Raw genomic sequence first — 19824 nt, 5'->3', positions numbered from 1 at the left:
TATATGAAAATCCCTCAACCAATGTAGATCAACAACTATTCTGCAATTGTAGTATTAGTTCTGTCACATTGAGAAGTTCAGTGACTTGCCCAACACCACACAGCCAGTTTGTATCAGAAGTGGAACTTGAATACAAGTTATCTTTCTATTCACTAAACCAAAATGTTTCATAAATTCAATATGGTAAATGTCTTTCATTTGGGTTCAATTTTTTTCTTTTTACAAAGTAAGGCAAGCAAAGTAAGAAAGCAGCTTTTCTGACAAAGATGTATAGATATCTGTGGATGCCAAATGGTAAAAAGAGGCACAAAAATTCACTGAAGAAAAGAACTCCTTAGAAAGCAGAATAGGCCAAATGGAAAAGGAGGTGCAAAAATTCACCAAAGAACTACTTAAAAAGAAAAGAATGGAATCAAGAGACACAAAAGCTCACTGAAGAAAATAATTCCTTAAAAATCAGAATAGGGCAAGGGGAAGATAATGACACCATGAGACATCAAGAAATAATAAAGCAAAGCTACAAGCGAAAAAAATAGAAGAAAATGTGAAATATCTCACTGGAAAAACAACTTACCTGGAAAATAGATCATAGAGAGATAATTTAAGAATCATAAGACTACCTGAAAGCCATGATCAGTAACAAACAACAAAAAAAGAGGAGCTGTGGCAGTTTCCAGACTTCTCAACCCACAAACACCAAAGACAACTTAGCAGGTCAGTAGGAAAACTCTACTGAACCTGGGTGAGAGAAGGGTGTGGTCCGGCCCCAGCCCCAGGGCAGTGGAGGTGGCTGTAGTGGCAGTGACACAGCAGCAGCAGAAGCTGCTTCCAGAGCTCCAGGCCCATAGATGGTGGAGGGAATCAAGAGGCTGAACAGGGGAGGAGTACAGGGATCTCTTTGCTGGCACTGAGACAGGATTCTCTTGCTTTGAGCTGGTTGGATCTGGGTCCCTGTCCTGGGTGGCAGTCCTGGGGTGAGGACGAGCACTGGCGTAGCAGAGCTTTGTGGTGGCCATGGAGAGGGAGTCCTCCAAGCAGTTCCAAGGCAGAAAAGAGTGCTTGAGGTCACTCACAGACCAGAGCACAGGCCAGGAGAGGAGGAAACGCCTCTCCGTGGATCATACCACCTAAGAAGAACTGAAAATTTACAAGTGCCTACAAGTAGCTTGGAAAACATCAGCACAAAACCCCTGAAGCTTGGGACAGAACACTCTCCACTCTAGAAGTAGAGTCACACCTTGACAAAGAGCTCAAAAGTCAATTGGCTGGGAAAAGGAGCAGACAGTGTAAAAAACCTCAAGATTATAGAATATTACTTTGGTGACAAAGAAGATCAAACACACAACCAGAAGAAGACAACAAAGTCAAAGATCCTACATCAAAAGCTTCCAAGAAAAATATGAATTGGTCTCAGGTCATGGAGGAGCTCAAAAAGGATTTGGAAAAGCAACTCAGAGAAGTAGAGTAAAAACTGTAAAGAGAAATGAGAGGGATGCAAGAAAAATGAGTCAACAGCTTGCTAAAGGAGACCCCAAAAATGCAGAAGAAAATAGAACATTAAAAAATACACTAAACGGGGGGGGGGGGGGCGGAACCAAGATGGCAGCTGGTAAGCAGGGACTGGAGTGAGCTCCCTACCGAGCCCCTCCAAAAACCTATACAAAATGGCTCTGAACCAATTCTAGAACGGCAGAACCCACAGAACAGCAGAGGGAAGCAGGGCTCAAGCCCAGGACAGCCTGGATGGTCTCTGAGTGAGCTCTATCCCACACGGAGCTGGGAGCTGGGAATGGAGTGGAGCAGAGCCCAGCCTGAGCGGTGTGGAACATCCAGACCAGAAGCCAGGCAGAGGGGGCCCCAGCGCCCTGGATCAGTGAGCTGCGGCAGTTGCCAGACCCCTTGACCCACAAACACCAAAGACTGCGGAGAAGGTTAGTGGGAAAAGCTGCGGGAGTAGAAGGGGTTCGCGGTTCGGCAGCGGAGGTAGGGCAGCTACAGCTGTTGTTACTTCCGGCTCCAGGCCCACCTGGTGGGAGGAATTAAGTGGCGGATCAGAGCAGGGGTGCACAGCCTGCTGAAGATCTAAGCCCAGTTCAGGTTGGGGGTTGGGGAAGGGGCAGTGCTGGTATGGCAGAGCTGGCACCTCCCCCCCAAACGTGGAACATAGAACTCGTTAGTCTACAAGCAGTCATACCCCACTGAAAAACTCAAAGGTCAAGTTAGTTGGTTGGGAATATGGCCAGGCAGCGAAAACGCGCACAGATTCAGTCTCAGACTTTGGATTCTTTCTTTGGTGACAAAGAAGACCAAAACATACAGCCTAAAGAAGACAACAAAGTCATAGAGCCTACAACAAAAGCCTCCAAGAAAAACATGAACTGGTCCCAGGCCATGGAAGAGCTCAAAAAGGATTTGGAAAAGCAAGTTAGAGAAGTAGAGGAAAAATTGGGAAGAGAAATGAGAAGGATGCGAGAAAACCATGAAAAACAAGTCAATGACTTGCTAAAGGAGACCCAAAAAAATACTGAAAAATACACTGAAGAAAACAACACCTTAAAAAACAGACTAACTCAAATGGCAAAAGAGCTCCAAAAAGCCAATGAGGAGAAGAATGCCTTGAAAGGCAGAATTAGCCAAATGGAAAAGGAGGTCCAAAAGACCACTGAAGAAAATACTACTTTAAAAATTAGATTGGAGCAAGTGGAAGCTAGTGACTTGATGAGAAAGCAGGATATTATAAAACAGAACCAAAGGAATGAAAAAATGGAAGACAATGTGAAATATCTCCTTGGAAAAACCACTGACCTGGAAAATAGATCCAGGAGAGATAATTTAAAAATTATTGGACTACCTGAAAGCCATGATCAAAAAAAGAGCCTAGATACCATCTTTCAAGAAATTATCAAGGAGAACTGCCCTGATATTCTAGAGCCACAGGGCAAAATAGAAATTGAAAGAATCCATCGATCACCTCCTCAAATAGATCCCAAAAAGAAATCTCCTAGGAATATTGTTGCCAAATTCCAGAGCTCCCAGATCAAGGAGAAAATACTGCAAGCAGCCAGAAAGAAACAATTTGAGTACTGTGGAAACCCAATCAGAATAACCCAAGATCTGGCAGCTTCTACATTAAGAGATCGAAGGGCTTGGAATGCGATATTCCGGAGGTCAATGGAACTAGGATTAAAACCTAGAATCACCTACCCAGCAAAGCTGAGTATCATGTTCCAAGGCAAAATATGGAGTTTCAATAAAATAGAGGACTTTCAAGCTTTCTCAGTGAAAAGACCAGAACTGAGTAGAAAATTTGACTTTCAAACACAAGAATCAAGAGAAGCATGAAAAGGTAATCAAGAAACAGAAATTGCAAGGGACTTACTAAAATTGAACTGTTTTGTTTACATTCCTACATGGAAAGATGATGTGTATGATTCATGAGACCTCAGTATTAGGGTAGTTGAAGGGAATATGCATATATATGTTTATGTATATATATAAGTGAATGTGTATGTATGTATATATCTATGTGTATATGTATGTATGTATATATATGTGTATGTATATATATATATATATATATGTAAAAGAGAGAGAGTAGACACAGGGTGAGTTGAAGATGAAGGGAAGATATCTAAAAGAAATAAAATGAAATTAAGGGATGAGAGAGCAACATACTGAGAGAGGGAGATAGGGAAAGACAGAATGGGGTGGATTATCTCACATAAAGGTGGCAAGAGGAAGCAGCTCTGTGGGAGGAGGGGAGAGGGCAGGTGAGGGGGCAATGAGTGAACCTTGCTCTCATCAGATTTGGCCTGAAGAGGGAATACCATACATACTCAGTTGGGTATCTTACCCCACAGGAAAGAAGAGGGAGGAAGATAAAAAAATAAATAAAAGGGGGGGGATGATGGAGAGGAGGGCAGATGGGGGTGGAGGTAATCAAAACAAACACTTTGGAAAGGGGACAGGGTCAAAGGAGAAAATTCAATAAAGCGGGATGGGTTGGGAAGGAGCAAAATGTAGTTAGCCTTTCACAACATGAGTATTGTGGAAGGGTTATACATAATGATACACGTGTGGCCTAGGTTGAATTGCTCGACTTCTTAGGGAGGGTGGGTGGGAAGGGAAGAGGGGAGAGAATTTGGAACTCAAAGTTTTGAAAACAGATGTTCAAAAAAAAAAGTTTTTGCATGCAACTAGAAAATAAGATATGCAGGCAATGGGGTGTAGAAATTTATCTTGCCCTACAAGAAAGGAAGGGAAAAGGGGATGAGAGGGGAGGGGGTGATAGAGGGGAGGGAAGAAAAGAACAGGGCAACCAGAATATATGCCATCTTGGAGTGGGGGGGAGGGTAGAAATGGGGAGAAAATTTGTAATCCAAACTGTTGTGAAAATCAATGTTGAAAACCAAATATGTTAAATAATAAATTTAAATTAAAAAAAAATACACTAACCCAAATGGCAAAAGAGGTCCCAAAAGCCAATGAGGAGAAGAATGCCTTAAAAAATAGAACTGGCCAAATGTCAAAGGATCTCCAAAAGCTCACTGAAGAAAATAATTCCTTAAAAATTAGAATGAAGCAAATGGAAGCTAATGACTTTATGAGAAATCAAGAAATTATAAAACAGAATCCAAAAAATGAAAAAATAGAAGACAACGTGAAATATCTCACTGGAAAAACAGTACTGACCTGGACAATAGATCCAGGAGAGATAATTTAAAAATTGTTGGACTAGCTAAAAGCCATGATAAAAAAAAGAGCCCAGATATCATCTTTCAAGAAATTATCAAGGAAAACTGCCCTGATATTCTAGAACCAGAGGGGAAAATAGAAATTGAATCCACCAATCATCTCTTGAAAAAGATCCCAAAAAGAAAACTCCTAGGAATACTGGAGCCAAATTCCAGAGTTCCCAGGTCAAGGAGAAAATATTGCAAGCAGCCAGAAAAAAAAAGAAAACCAATTCAATGATAACACAATTATCTAGCAGCTTCTACATTAAGGTATCAAAGGGCTTGGAATACGATATTCTAGAGGTCGAGGAAACTAGGATTAAAACCAAGAATCACACAACCAGCAAAATTGAGCATAATACTTCAGGGGAAAAAAATGAATTTTCAATGAAATAGAGGACTTTCAAGTATTCTTGATGAAAAGACCAGAGCCGAATAAAAAAAATCTGACTTTAAAAATAAAAGAATCAAGAGAAGCATGAAAAGATAAACAGGAAAGAGAAATCATAAGGAACTTATTAAAGGTGAACTGTTTACATTCCTATATGGAAAGATGGTATTTGTAACTCATGAGTCCTTTTTTCGTACTAGGGTAGTTGAAGGGAATACACGTATATATAGACAGAGAGCATGGGGTGGGTTGAATATGAAGTGATATCTAAAAAATAAAGAGGTGAGAGAGGAATATATTGGGAGAAGGAGAAAGGGAGAGACAGAATGGGGTAAATTATCTCACATAAAAGAGGCAAAAAAAAAAAGCCATTATAATGGAAGGGAAGAGGTGAAAGGGAATGAGTGAACCTTACTCTCAAGGATTTAACTTAAGGAGGTAATAACATACACACTCAATTGGGTATCTTACCCTACGGGAAAGTAGGGGGGAAGGGGAGCAGGAGGAATGATAGAAGGGAGGACAGACTGGGGGAGGGGGTACTCAGAAGTACAGACCTTTGAAAAGGGACAGAGCCAAAGGAGAAAATTCAATAAATGGGGGACAGGATAGGATGGAGGGAAATATAGTTAGTCTTTCACAACATGACTATTAAGGAAATGTTTTGCATAATGATACATGTATACACCTATATTGAATTGCTTGCCTTCTCAATGAGGGTGGGGGAGGGGAGGAAGGGAGAGAATTTGGAACTCAAAGTTAACAAATGTTAAAAATTGATTTTACATGCAACTGGGAAATAAGATATACAGGCAATGGGGTATAGAAATCCATCTTGCTATATGAGAAAGTAACAGTAAAGGGGATGGGCGAGGAGTAGGGTGATAGAAGGGAGGGCAGACTGGGGAAAGAGGCAATCAGAATACATGTCATCTTGGGGTGGGGTGAAGGGAGAGATGGGGAGAAAATTTGTAACTCAAAATCTTATAGAAATGAATGTTGAAAACTAAAAATAAATACATTAATCTTTAAAAATAGAAAAGAAAAGCCTAGACATCATTTCAAGAAAATATAAAGAAAACTGCTGAAGAATTCATTGATCACCTCCTGAAAGAGGTCCCAAAATAAAAACTTCCAGGATCATTATATCCCAATTCTAGAGCTTCGAGGTCAAAAAGAAAATATTCCAAGTAGCCAGAAAGTATCCATTCAATTACCATTGAACCATAATAAGGCTCACACAAGGTTTACCAGTTTCTCCATCAAAAGATCAGAGGGCTTGGAATATGATATTCCAGAAGGAAAAGGAGCTAGGATTACAATAACCCTAACAAAACTGAGTATAATTCTTCGGGAGGGGGGTGGGGGGGACAAGAATGGACATTTGATGAAACCGAGGACTTTATAAAGCATTCCTGATGAAAGCATCAGAGCTGAATACAGTTACCCCTCCACATAGTGACTTTTCCCATCATAGTTTCAATATACAGCAGGTCAGCATGAGAAATTAAATTGGAATTTTGGGGGAATATTGCAGAAGCTGTAGATGATATACAAAAGTTTAGAAACTCAGAAATGCATAAAATATATGTATAGTATTATATAATATCAACATAATTTATCTTTTAATACCACAATAATTCAAATTTCTTCTCTGGTATGAAGGGAGGGCCAAAAAATTTACACAGATTTTCCAGATTGTGGGGCACTGAGTCCCTAACCCCCACAATGTAGAAAGGATAACTGTAGAAAATTTGACATTCAAACTCAAAACTCAAAAGAAGCATAAAAAAGGTAAACATGAAAGAGTAGTCATAAAGGACTCAATAAAGTTAAACTGTTTACATTCTTATATGGGAAGATGAGACATAAAACTCCTAAAAACTTTATTATTATTAGAGCAGTAAGAAGGAGTCCACATAAACAGACGGCAAAAGTGTGAGCTGATTTTGTTGGGATGATCAACAACAAAAAAAAAGGGGTGAGAAAGAGGGATGCACTAGGAGAAGGATGAAGGGAGAGACAAAATGGGGAAATTTTTCTCACATAAAAGCACACAAGGAAGATTTTTTATACTGGAGAGGAAAAGAGGGGTGGGTGAGTAATGGTTGAACCTCACTCTCATCGGAATTAGAGGGAAGAATAGATACACACTCGATTGGGTATACAAATTTATCTTACCCAATTGGGAAATAGGAGGAAAGGGGGATAAGGTATATGGGGGGAAGGAGGCAAGAATGATAAAAAGGAAGGCAGATAAAAGAGAGGTGGTGGTCAGAAGCAAAACAGATTTCTGAGGAGGGACAGGAAAAAAGAGAGAAAGAGAGAAGGATAAATAGAAGAAAATAAGATGGAGGAAAATACACAGTAATCGTAACTGTGACTGTGAACAGGATAAGCTCACCCATAAAATGGAAGCTGATAGGAGAATTGATTAGAAAACAGAATCTAATATGATATTTACGAGAGAGATATTTGAAATAGAAAGACACATGCAGAGTTAAAATAAATGGCTGGAGCAGAATCTATCACATTTCAACAGAAGTAAAAAAAGAGGTAGCAATCATGATATCAGACAAAGCAAAAGGAAAAAGAGATCTAATTAAAAGAGATAATCAGGGAAACTATTTTGCTAAGAGGTACCATAGACAATGAACTAATACAAAAAAATTTTACAGCAAGTTTCTCTAATAAAGGCCTCATTTCTCAAATATATAGAGAACTGAGTCAAATTTATAAAAATAAGAGCCATTCCCCAATTGATAAATAGTCAAAGAATAACAACAGGCAATTTTCAGAAGAAATCAAAGTCACTTATAGTCATACGAAAAAATGCTCCAAGTCACTACTGATCAGAGAAAGGCAAATTAAAACAGCTATCAGGTACCACCTTACATCTATTAGAAATGACAAATGCTGGAGGGGATGAGGGAAAATAGGTACACTAATAAACTGCTAGCAGAGGTATAAACTGGTCTAACGATTCTGAAGAACAGTTTGGAACTATGCCTAAATAGCTATAAAACCATGCATATCCTTTGACCCACTAATACCCCTATTAAGTCTATATCCCAAAGAGATCAAAGGAAAAGGACCTATATGTACAAAAATATTTATAGCAGCTCTTTTTGTGGTGGCAAAGATTTGGAAATATGATTGTGATGGAGTACTACTGTCCTATAAGAAATGATATGGGGGGCAGCTAGGTAGCGCAGTGAGTAGAGCATTGGCCCTGGAGTCAGGAGGACCTGAGTTCAAATCTGGCCTCAGACACTTGACACACTTACTAGCTGTGTGACCTTGGGCAAATTACTGCCCTGCTTTCTCCTCTCAAAAAAAAAATGACAAGGGAAGTAGTTCCAGAAAAAAAACATACCAAGACCTAGATGAACTGACGCAGTGAAGTGACAGCAACAGGGAGACCATTGTGCACAGTAACAGCAATCTTGTAATGTTGATCAACTGTGAAAGACTTGGCGACACTGATCAATATAGTGATTCGAGAAATTCTAAAGAAAATGCTACCCACCTCCAAAAATGCACTGATGAACTCAGTGAAAACTGAAGTATAATTTTCTCACTTTCTTAAATAATAAATTTATCAAAGAATAGGAATCAGATTAGATTAAGCTGCTATTGTTAACAGTTTGGGATTAATGTCAAAGACAACCAAATTCTACTTGTTAAAAGTGTAAGTACACTTGCTCTATAAGAAATCTAACATTTAATACCACTATTTCGCAGGACAATTGATTTATATCTGAAATGAATCTCAGAGACCATCAAGTACAACCTCATCAGTGTTACATATTAGGATCCCGAGGTTCAGAAATGCTAAGTAACTAGCCCAGGACGACACAGCTAGTAAGTGTCTGAAAACAGGTCTTCCTGACTTTAACCCCAGTACTATTTAAGTGAAGCTATCTTAATAGACAGTGTTATTTTCATTTAAAAATTCACAATTCCCTTGAAAGCCAGAGAGATGGACACAGAGAAAGAAAACTTACAGGGAAAATAATTCGGTAATAATGGCAAAGATTTATACAGTGCTTCGAGATTTGCAAAGTGCTTTACATATTATCTCATTTGATGCTCACAACAACCCTATGAAGAATCTATTTAAAAACACAACTAAGTGACCTAGTGGATACAGAGCTAAACCTGGAGCCTGGAAAAGCTGAATTCAAATCCAGCCTCAGAAATGCCCTCACTGTGTGATTGTGGGCAAGTCATTTAACCTCTGTCTTTTCTCATCTTCCTCATTCAGAGGCAAGATGGGAATAATAGCGCCATTTGTAAAGCACTTTGCAAATCTTAAAGTGCTACAGCTAGTTCTTATTATAGACATTATAACTCCTTAATTCTCCCACAAGATAAGGTATTAATTACCTACAACATATCTTAGAATTTATCCTTACAATATACCTTTAAAAGGCAGGCCAAAAACAAATACAGCATTATCAGAGTCATCTATAAAATACATAAACTTTTTATTGGAAGGAACCTTAAAAAACTAGAAAAAACATCTTGATTCTAGATGAAAAACTCAAGTCAGTGAAATGAACTGACATCCAAAAGATCAAAGAGATAGTAGCAGAGCCAGGACTAGAATTCACCATGCTGACTATCAGACCAGAAGCAGAGTGTTATGTGGAACTGCTGATAAGTCACTGTAGCTGGATCACAAAATACATAAAAAGCAGTAAATTATGCTGCCACCCACTGTCCCAGCAGAAATTTAATAAAGCGAGTAAGAAATAGTGAAGCTTTGAGAGCCTTAAGTATCATGAAGACTTCACACACTTACAAAAAAATCTAATCACCATTACCCACCTGCAATAATTTCTCGAAGTTTGGGATCCAGATTTACAGTACATGGCAAAAACGTTTTTACATCTCGAGCCACAAGAACAGGTGTTCGTGAAGACAAAAACACTTCAAAGTTCCTTATGTCACCGTCAATTTCAAGCAATGGCTCAACATCTTTAGTTGTTGGGATATTCTTCGATATTCTTTGAAAAAAAAGAAATGAAGATAACAATGTAAAATAGTCAATATTATTACTGTATAAGCAGATTATCTTTAACAAAAAGATTTTGTTTCTCTTAAAAACTAAGTTACAGCAGCAGTCATCACAACCAGTTGCTATTGGGTTTAAAAATAGAACAGACTAGATAAAAGAGAATCAGAAATAAGAGAATTCAATAACTCAGTTTTCAATGAAGGATACACATAAATTATTCAGGAAAAAAACCTCTACATTTGTTAAGAACTGCTGGAGAGGAATAAAAAAAATAGGTTCGGACCAATGTTTTATACTGTATCACACAATAAAGTGAAAATGGATATGCAACCTTAATATTAAAGATCCACCTTTCATATTTATAACTAGATATATTCTTAACAAAACAAAAGATAGAGGCAATAAAAAATTTAAAAGAGATAATTCTGATCAAATGAAATTCAAAAGCTTCTTGCACCTAGGAAAAGAAGCAGAATGGAAAAATTCATTTGCCACAAATTTGTCAGATAAGAGGATATATATGTATATGTATGTGTGTGGGTATATGTAGGTATGGATGTGAATATACGTATATGTATGTATGTATGTGTGTATGTGTATGCATTTATATACATATACATACACATATATAGATATATATATGAAAAACTAAAATATAAGACCAAAAGCTATTCTCTGATACATAAATGGTTGGAGGATATGAACAAGCAGTTCTCAAAAGAATTGCCAACTATTAACAACATCTGAAAGACTGCTTCAAATCACTAACAATTTAAAAAATGCAAATCAAAATAACCCAGAGATTTCACTTTATCCCTAGAAAACTGGCGAAGATGAAAAAAGATGGAAAGAGTCAAGACTGGAAGAGGTCTGGAAAGATAGATATACTAATATGCTATTAAAGATATAAAAAGATCTAAGCATTCTGAAAAGCAATATAGAATTATGTGAATAAAGAGGCTAAAATATCCATACCACTTGACAGAAATCCTACAAAGGGAAGGGAATAAGCATTTACATAGTGCCTGTTATGAGCCAGGCGCTGTGCTTTTAACAAATATTATCACATTTGATCCTCACAACAACCCTGAGAGGTAGATGCTATTATTATCTTCATTTTACAAATGGAGAAGCTGAGGCAGGGTCACACAGTTGGTATGTATCTGAAGCCAAATGTGAACTAAGGTCTTTTCTTCCTGACTCCAGGCCCAGCACTCAATCTACTGTGCCATCAACTGCCTCTGCTAGCCATACACTCCAAATCTAATATTGATAAAAAGGAAGTCTCTCCACAAATTAGCTGAATGACCATGGATACTTCTTCATCTGTCTGTCAGTTTCTTCAATAAGAAGGTTTGATTCAATTCCTTTAAGCTTAATTGCCCTGTTCCAGCTTTAAAATTCTATAGCTAAACTTTTATTTTGCCCTTCCTATATCTCTTAAAGGTGCAGACAAGTTCAAAATTAGTCTCAATTCACTTCTGGAAATTTTACACTTAATTCAGGTTAATCTGCAGTTGTAAGTGAATATTAAGGCCATAGGTCCTATTTATGTAGATCCACTACTTGATTCGTTTACGACCATTTTTTTTTATTTTAATGTTCTTATCTGTGAATAATCATTTGGATTTCTGTATCTTTGACTAGCTCAAATAATTATAGTTAGCACATGAGGATTAACTAGCCACAGTTTTGTTAAGATACAAAATGTGATGGCCAACAATCAGTTTGCTGTATGTGTGGCTTCATAGATGCCTACTTTTTAAAAGCTCTATATATAGCAGACAGTACCATTTACATACTTATTTGAAAGGAAAACTACTCTAGAAAAGAAGTTGTTGCATTTGTGTTTTTTTTAATAATTCAATAATACTTAAAGATCACCATGTGAAATTTTCAATCAAAAGAAGACAGGACATGGTACGTAAGTACTCTCAGATTTAGTTATTTTTAACATATTTGACAAATAAAATGTTTATCAGTATGTAGTCATTTCTCATATGTCCACTCGAACCTTAATCTAGCCTTTCCCTTACCATTTCAATAATGCTTTTGAGCTTCTGCCCTCCATGTGTCCAGGCTGTGTATGTTAATTTTAATAGCTCTAAGGAAATAAATATTTAGGAAGATGAATATCATTCCACCCCCAAATTCTATGATGCAAATCAAAACAAAATGATCTTTTGATATTTGTATTACTTGGCTCATCTCCATAATTTTGAATAATCAAGTTAATGGTGTTTTGAAAGATTCAATGAGGGAGTATTATTTCACTTTTGTATTTAAGTAAAGTCATCACTTCAGCTCTGAAATATTGGCCAGAAGAAAATTAATTAGCCAGGAGTGAAATAAAAGGAACAGCACTTTAAGATAATTTTTTTGTTTGTTTTCAAAGCATGCCCACAGCAACATACTAAATTATTTGAACTTTTCCTGAACTAATTAGAGCAACAAATAATCCCTCATGTTCAGTCACTAGGTTTCTACCATACCAAATTTTCTAATGCTGTATATTTTTTAAAAATTCAATGTATAGGACTTCAAATAAAAACTTTAGTAAATACAATAAATGCCTATTCATAATCTGAAAAAAGGAAGTCTAAAATAAAAACAAAATATTTATAGCAGCACTTTTTGGGGTAGAAAAGAACTGGAAACAAAGTAAATGTCCACCAAATGAGTCATGGGTAAAAAAACTGTTGTACACAAAGGTAATGGAATATTTGGTGCTATAAGAAATTATAAATGTGATAAATTTTAAAAAAGCATGGAAAGACATATCAATGAATGCAAAGTGAAGTAAACAGAGCTAAACTACAAGCATGACACCAACAAGGTAAATAAAAAGAAAAACCACCACAAAATAACTGAAGATGATTACAAAATTACAAAGAATAAAGATAGCCAGCCCCAAAGAAGAGAGAGATATGAGAAAACATCTCCCCTCCCCTTATCTCTGCTTTTGAAGAGGTAGAGAATTTCCAGGAGGTAAAATATTAAAAAGATTATCAGATTTTTTTGATGTATTGATCAATTTTGCTGATTTTTTTTCTCCTCTTGCTCCTTTTCTTTTTTATAATAAGTTCTTTTTTTAAAGGAGAGAGATCTCTGAACAAGAGGGGGATACATATACAGAGAGAAATGTAGGCACTGAAAAAACAAAGGTTATTAATTAAAATTTAATTTGAAAAATGTGACAAATACCTTTTTGGAAAAACACAACAAAGCAAAATGGTTAGAAAATTTATATTTTAACAAAGCTTTACAATTAAAACTGAAGATTAAGGAATTCTGGGTATATTAGATAACAGTTTAAAACTCATTTCATGAAAAAAAAATTAGACCAATAATTCATCAACAGTTTTCAACTACTGTGTCTGAACTAGTTTTAGCTCTATTTTCTGAAAAGACCAACAAATTTACCCTCCTCTTCACCAGACATCACTAAGCTACCTTCTGCTACTATCTCCTCCTTTCATCCCTGTTTCACATGAAGAGAGTGGCCATTCTCCTTGCCAAGCAAATCCCTCTATATAATATGCAGAAGTGATCCCATTCCATCCCATCTTCTCTAGCATACTGCTCTATTATCCCCATCTTTTAGCTTATCTTTAATCTGTTCCTTTCTACTGGCTGCTTCCATACTGTCTATAACATTCCCATGACTCATTAATCCTCAACTGAATCAACCATCTTGACAAGTCCTGTCATTTCTATCATCCTATAGCTCTCTCCTCCCTCTTCTGGTGAAACTCGCTCTCTTAACTCTTTGTAGTCTGAATACCTCATCACTGAGGTGAAGATGCTCTCCTCAAAGTTACCAATGATCTCATAACTATCAAATCCAAAGGTCTTTTCTCAATCCTCATCTTTACTGACCTCTGTAGCCCTTGACACTATGAATAACCTTCTTCTCCTTGATACTCTCTTCTCTCTAGTGTTTTAGGGATACTACTGTCTCCTGGTTCTCCTGCTATCTATGTGACCACTCCTCAGTCTCCTTTGCTGCATCTTCATCAGGTCCCCCTTTGCTAACTATGTGTCACACAAAGCCACAGGGCTCTGTCCTAAGCACTCCTCTTCTTATCTTACCAGTTCCCATGAATTCAATTACCATTTCCACACAGATGATTCTCAGATTCATTCGTCCAGTCCTAATCTCTTTCACAACTTCCAGTCTTGTATCTCCAACTGCCATTTACACATCTTCAACTGGATGTCGCAGAGACATATTATATTCATCATATCAAAAAGTGAAGTCACTATCTTTCCCCCACACCTTACCTTCAGGGGCCAAATCCTGTTGTTTCTGTCTTATCTCATATCTCTCATACATCTCATATATGCCACCTTACCTCCTCTGAAACTGCCACCAGCCTAATACAAGTCTTCATCACCTCATATCTGGACTATTGCAATAACCTGCTGGTTGGTCTCTCTCCACTCCAATCTATCCTCCACTCAGTTGTCAAAATGAACTTCCTAAAGCACAAGTCTGATCAAGTCCAGGCTCAAATATAAAATTCTTTGACTTTTAAAGCCCTTCATAACATGGCCCCTTCTTGTCTTTCCTGTATTTTTACACTTTACACCCCACCTCTCACCCCCACCAACATACTCTGTAATCCAGTGACATTTGGCCTCCTTGCTGTTCCTCACATGTGGCATTCCCATCTCTCAATTCAGAGTACTTTCAGTAGCAGTCCCTCTCCCCCACCTACAACTTGCTCCCTACTCATCTCCACCCCTTCCTTGAAATCTCAGCTAAAGTCCTACTTTCTGCAAGAAGTTTTTTCTACTCCTTAATCTTATCCTCTAAATAGCTTTTTTGGACATAGTTGTTTGTATGCTGTCTCCTTCCTTAGACTGTGAACTCCTTGAAAGCAGGGCCTTTTGCAATTTGTTACTTTTTGCATCTCTAGTAGTCAATACAGTACCTGGAACTTAGTAAGTGTTTCATAAATGATAGCTGACTGACAAAAGTTTATATGATTTATTTGTAGATAACAATAACGATAATCCGTAATTATTACTTCACATAAAATTTTAGGAAATGAAATGTGGGAAACTTGCTGAGAGGATTCTGGGAAGATGGTGGAACACGTCAGAAAACTTTCAGCTCTCCAAACTTCCTCCACAAAAAGAGATAGAACATCACCTCAGAGGGAACAGAAAGCAGAGGAAATAAAACAAAAGTTGGGGTAAAACACTTGTCTTCCTAAGACAACTTAAGAAGACCCTGGGAAAGACTCAACCTCCAGAGGTAGAGGTTCAACCTGAATGAAGTGCAAACAACTCCAGGCTCTGCAAAATCAATAAACAAGCCCTGGTGGCAGCTGGGTTGAGAGGCAGCCTCAGCCTTAGAAACTTTTTCTGGCTGACAGCAGAGATTTGAAGGCTGAGTAGGAAAAGACTGAAAGACTTTCTACTGTCAAGGGACCCAAGCACAGCTGTGCTGACCAGATGGTTCCAGGCTGCAGCTGTGGGGGGAGAAGCTAGCACACACCTGATAGAGGGGACCTGCTGGCTGTGGGCACCTTCAAGAGAGCAGATTCTCTGCTTTGAGAGAGGCAGAGAAGACAGTGTAGTTTGCAGCCACGTGAAAGACCACAGCGAGCAAGATCATTTCCAGGACAGTGTGGCTGGGGGCCCTAGGTTTAAGAGTGGAGAGCAAGGTTGGGCCCACACACAGATCTCAGAAAATAACAGTAAGAAAGACCTGAGATTTGGGGCATCATTCCTCATACCTTGGAACTAGAACTTAATTACACTAATAGCTGACACATAAATTAATGAATGAATGAATGAATAAAAATGAATAAGCAAAGGAGAAAGAACCCAACCATAGATAAGGATAGAGAAGATCTGGGTTCATATTCAGAGGAAGATGATGGAGCTAAAAAAAAGCCACTCCTTTTTAAATGAGAAACATCAAATGATCCCAAGCACAAAAAGAGTTCTTGGAAGAACTTAAAAAGGACTTTTGAAATCAAATAAGAGAGACTGAGGAAAAATTAGAAAAAAAAAAAGGCAACCCAAGAAAATTATTAAAGGAAAGCCTACCAATTTGAAATAGTCAAAAACTTCAGGAAGAAAATAATTCCCTGAAAACGAGAATTGGACAAATGAAAGCTAATGACCTTCTAAGACACCAAGAAATGATAAAATCAAAAGAATGAAAAAATACAAGCAAATGTGGAACATCTTATCAGAAAAACAACTGGGGGGCGGAGCCAAGATGGCAGCTGGAAAGCAGGGACTAGCATGAGCTCCGTACTGAGTCCCTCCAAAAACCTATAAAAAATGGCTCTGAACCAATTCTAGAACTGCAGAACCCACAAAACAGCAGAGGGAAGCAGGGCTCAAGCCCAGGACAGCCTGGACGGTCTCTGGGTGAGGTCTATCCCACACGGAGCTGGGAGCTGGGAACGGAGTGGAGCAGAACTCAGCCTGAGCGGCGTGGACCATCCAGACCAGAAGCTGGGAGGAGGGGGCCCTAGCACCCTGAATCAGTGAGCTGCGGCAGTTACTAGACTCCTCAACCCACAAACACCAAAGACTGCGGAGAAGGTTAGTGGGAAAAGCTGCAGGAGTGGAAGGAGTTCGCAGTTAGGCTTCCAGCCCCGGGGGGTGGGGGGGGGTGGGGAGGTGCAGCGGAGGTGGGGCAGCTACAGCTGCTGCCACTTCTGGCCCTAAGCCCACCTGGTGGGAGGAATTAAATGGCGGATCAGAGCAGGAGTGCACAGCCTGCTGAAGATCTAAGCCCAGTTTGGGTTGGGGGTTCTTGGGGAAGGAGGAGTGCTGGTGTGACAGAGCTGGAACCTCCCCCCCAAATGTGGAACATAGAACTCTTTAGTCTACAAGCAGTCATAGCCCACTGAAAAACTTAAGGGTCAAGTTAGTTGGTTGGGAATATGGCCAGGCAGCGAAAACACACCCAGATTCAGTCTCAGACTTTGGATTCTTTCTTTGGTGACAAAGAAGACCAAAACATATAGCCTAAAGAAGACAACAAAGTCATAGAGCCTACAACAAAAGCCTCCAAGAAAAACATGAACTGGCCCCAGGCCATGGAAGAGCTCAAAAAGGGTTTGGAAAAGCAAGTTAGAGAAGTAGAGGAAAAATTGGGAAGAGAAATGAGAAGGATGCGAGAAAACCATGAAAAACAAGTCAATGACTTGCTAAAGGAGACCCAAAAAAATACTGAAAAATACACTGAAGAAAACAACACCTTAAAAAATAGATTAACTCAAATGGCAAAAGAGCTCCAAAAAGCCAATGAGGAGAAGAATGCCTTGAAAGGCAGAATTAGCCAAATGGAAAAGGAGGTCCAAAAGACCACTGAAGAAAATACTACTTTAAAAATTAGATTGGAGCAAGTGGAAGCTAGTGACTTTATGAGAAATCAAGATAATATAAAACAGAACCAAAGGAATGAAAAAATGGAAGACAATGTGAAATATCTCCTTGGAAAAACCACTGACCTGGAAAATAGATCCAGGAGAGAGAATTTAAAAATTATTGGACTACCTGAAAGCCATGATCAAAAAAGAGCCTAGATATCATCTTTCAAGAAATAATCAAGGAGAACTGCCCTGATATTCTAGAGCCACAGGGCAAAATAGAAATTGAAAGAATCCATCGATCGCCTCCTCAAATAGATCCCAAAAAGAAATCTCCTAGGAATATTGTTGCCAAATTCCAGACCTCCCAGATCAAGGAGAAAATACTGCAAGCAGCCAGAAAGAAACAATTTGAGGATTGTGGAAATACTATCAGAATAATCCAAGATCTGGCAGCTTCTACATTAAGAGATCGAAGGGCTTGGAATGCGATATTCCGAAGGTCAATGGAGCTAGGATTAAAACCTAGAATCACCTACCCAGCAAAACTGAGTATCATGCTCCAAGGCAAAATATGGATTTTCAATAAAACAGAGGACTTTCAAGCTTTCTCAGTGAAAAGACCAGAACTGAATAGAAAATCTGACTTTCCAACACAAGATTCAAGAGAAACATGAAAAGGTAATCAAGAAACAGAAATTGCAAGGGACTTACTAAAGCTGAACTGTTTTGTTTACATTCCTACATGGAAAGATGACATGTATGATTCATGAGACCTCAGTATTAGGGTAACTGAAGGGAATATGTATATATATATGTGAATGTGTATGTATGTATATATCTGTGTGTGTGTGTGTGTGTGTGTGTGTGTATATAAAAGAGAGAGAGAGCAGACACAAGGTGAGTTGAAGATGAAGGGAAGATATCTAAAAGAAATAAAATGAAATTAAGGGATGAGAGAGCAACATACTAAGAGAGGGAGATAGGGAGAGATAGAATGGGGTGGAATATCTCACATAAAGGTGGCAAGAGGAAGCAGTTCTGTGGGAGGAGGGGAGAGGGCAGGTGAGGGGGGAATGAGTGAACCTTGCTCTCATCAGATTTGGCCTGAGGAGGGAATACCATACATACTCAATTGGGTATCTTACCCCACAGGAAAGAAGAGGGAGGAAGATAAAAAAATGAAAGGGGGAGATGATGGAGGGGAGGGCAGATAGGGGTGGAGGTAATCAAAAACAAACACTTTGGAAAGGGGACAGGGTTAAGAGAGAAAATTCAATAAAGGGGGATGGGTTGGGAAGGAGCAAAATATAGTTAGTCTTTCACAACATGAGTATTGTGGAAGGGTTATACATAATGATACACATGTGGCCTATGTTGAATTGCTTGACTTCTTAGCGAGGGTGGATGAGAAGGGAAGAGGGGAGAGAATTTGGAACTCAAAGTTTTAAAAACAGATGTTCAAAAAAAAAAGTTTTTGCATGCAACTAGAAAATAAGATATGCAGGCAATGGGGTGTGGAAATTTATCTTGCCCTACAAGAAAGGAAGGGAAAAGGGGGTTGGGGTGGGGTGATGGAGGGGAGGGCTGACTGGGGAACAGGGCAATCAGAATATATGCCACCTTGGAGTGGGGGGGAGGGTAGAATGGGGAGAAAATTTGTAATTCAAACTCTTGTGAAAATCAATGCTGAAAACTAAATATGTTAAATAAATAAATTTGAATTTAAAAAAAAAAGAAAAATAACTAATCTGGAGATTAGACTAGGTAGAAATAACATAAAAATAGTTGGACTATCTGAAAATTATGATTAAAAAAAAAGAATCTTGATACAATATTATGAGAAATTATCAAGGAAAACTGCCCTGAAGTTCTGGACTTAGAAGGCAAAGCAGAAATAGAAAAAAAGAAATCCACCAAACACCACCTGAAAAGGTCCCAAGAGGAAAACTTACAGGAATATCATAGCCAAGTTTTGAAGCTCCCAAGTTAAGGTGAAAATATTGTAAGAAAAAAAAACTTAAATATCATGGAGCTACACTAAGGATTATACAAGACCTAGCAGCTACTAAGTTGAAGAACCATATATAGTGGAATACTATATTTTGTAGAGCAAAAGAGCTGAGATTATGACTAAGGGTAACTTGGCCTGAAAATTTAAGCATAATCTTGAATGAAAAAAAAATGGACATTTAATGAACTGAAAGACTTTCAGGTATTTGTGACAAAAACAGCAGAACTTAAGGGAAAATTCAACATATAACATCCAGGAGAAATATAAGCTAAATATTAAAGATCAATTACAAGGGAATCAATACAGTCAAATTGTTT

General features: G+C 38.3%; 1 protein-coding gene across 5 annotated transcripts in view; it reads right to left on the bottom strand.

The window, feature by feature from the left end:
• Positions 1–19824, bottom strand: part of KIDINS220 (kinase D interacting substrate 220) — a 169062-nt gene that overhangs the window by 43897 nt on the left and 105341 nt on the right. For all 5 annotated transcript variants that reach the window (XM_036748326.1, XM_036748325.1, XM_036748322.1 and 2 more), the window contains exon 23: positions 9961–10139. In XM_036748326.1, coding sequence (XP_036604221.1) covers positions 9961–10139 — 179 coding nt within the window. The remainder of the gene's footprint in view (positions 1–9960; positions 10140–19824) is intronic.

Source organism: Trichosurus vulpecula, chromosome 3 (genome assembly GCF_011100635.1).
Source record: "Trichosurus vulpecula isolate mTriVul1 chromosome 3, mTriVul1.pri, whole genome shotgun sequence".
Lineage (NCBI taxonomy): Eukaryota > Metazoa > Chordata > Mammalia > Diprotodontia > Phalangeridae > Trichosurus > Trichosurus vulpecula.
Note: the sequence above shows the minus strand (reverse complement) of the source record. Positions and strands in the feature narration are given on the sequence as shown.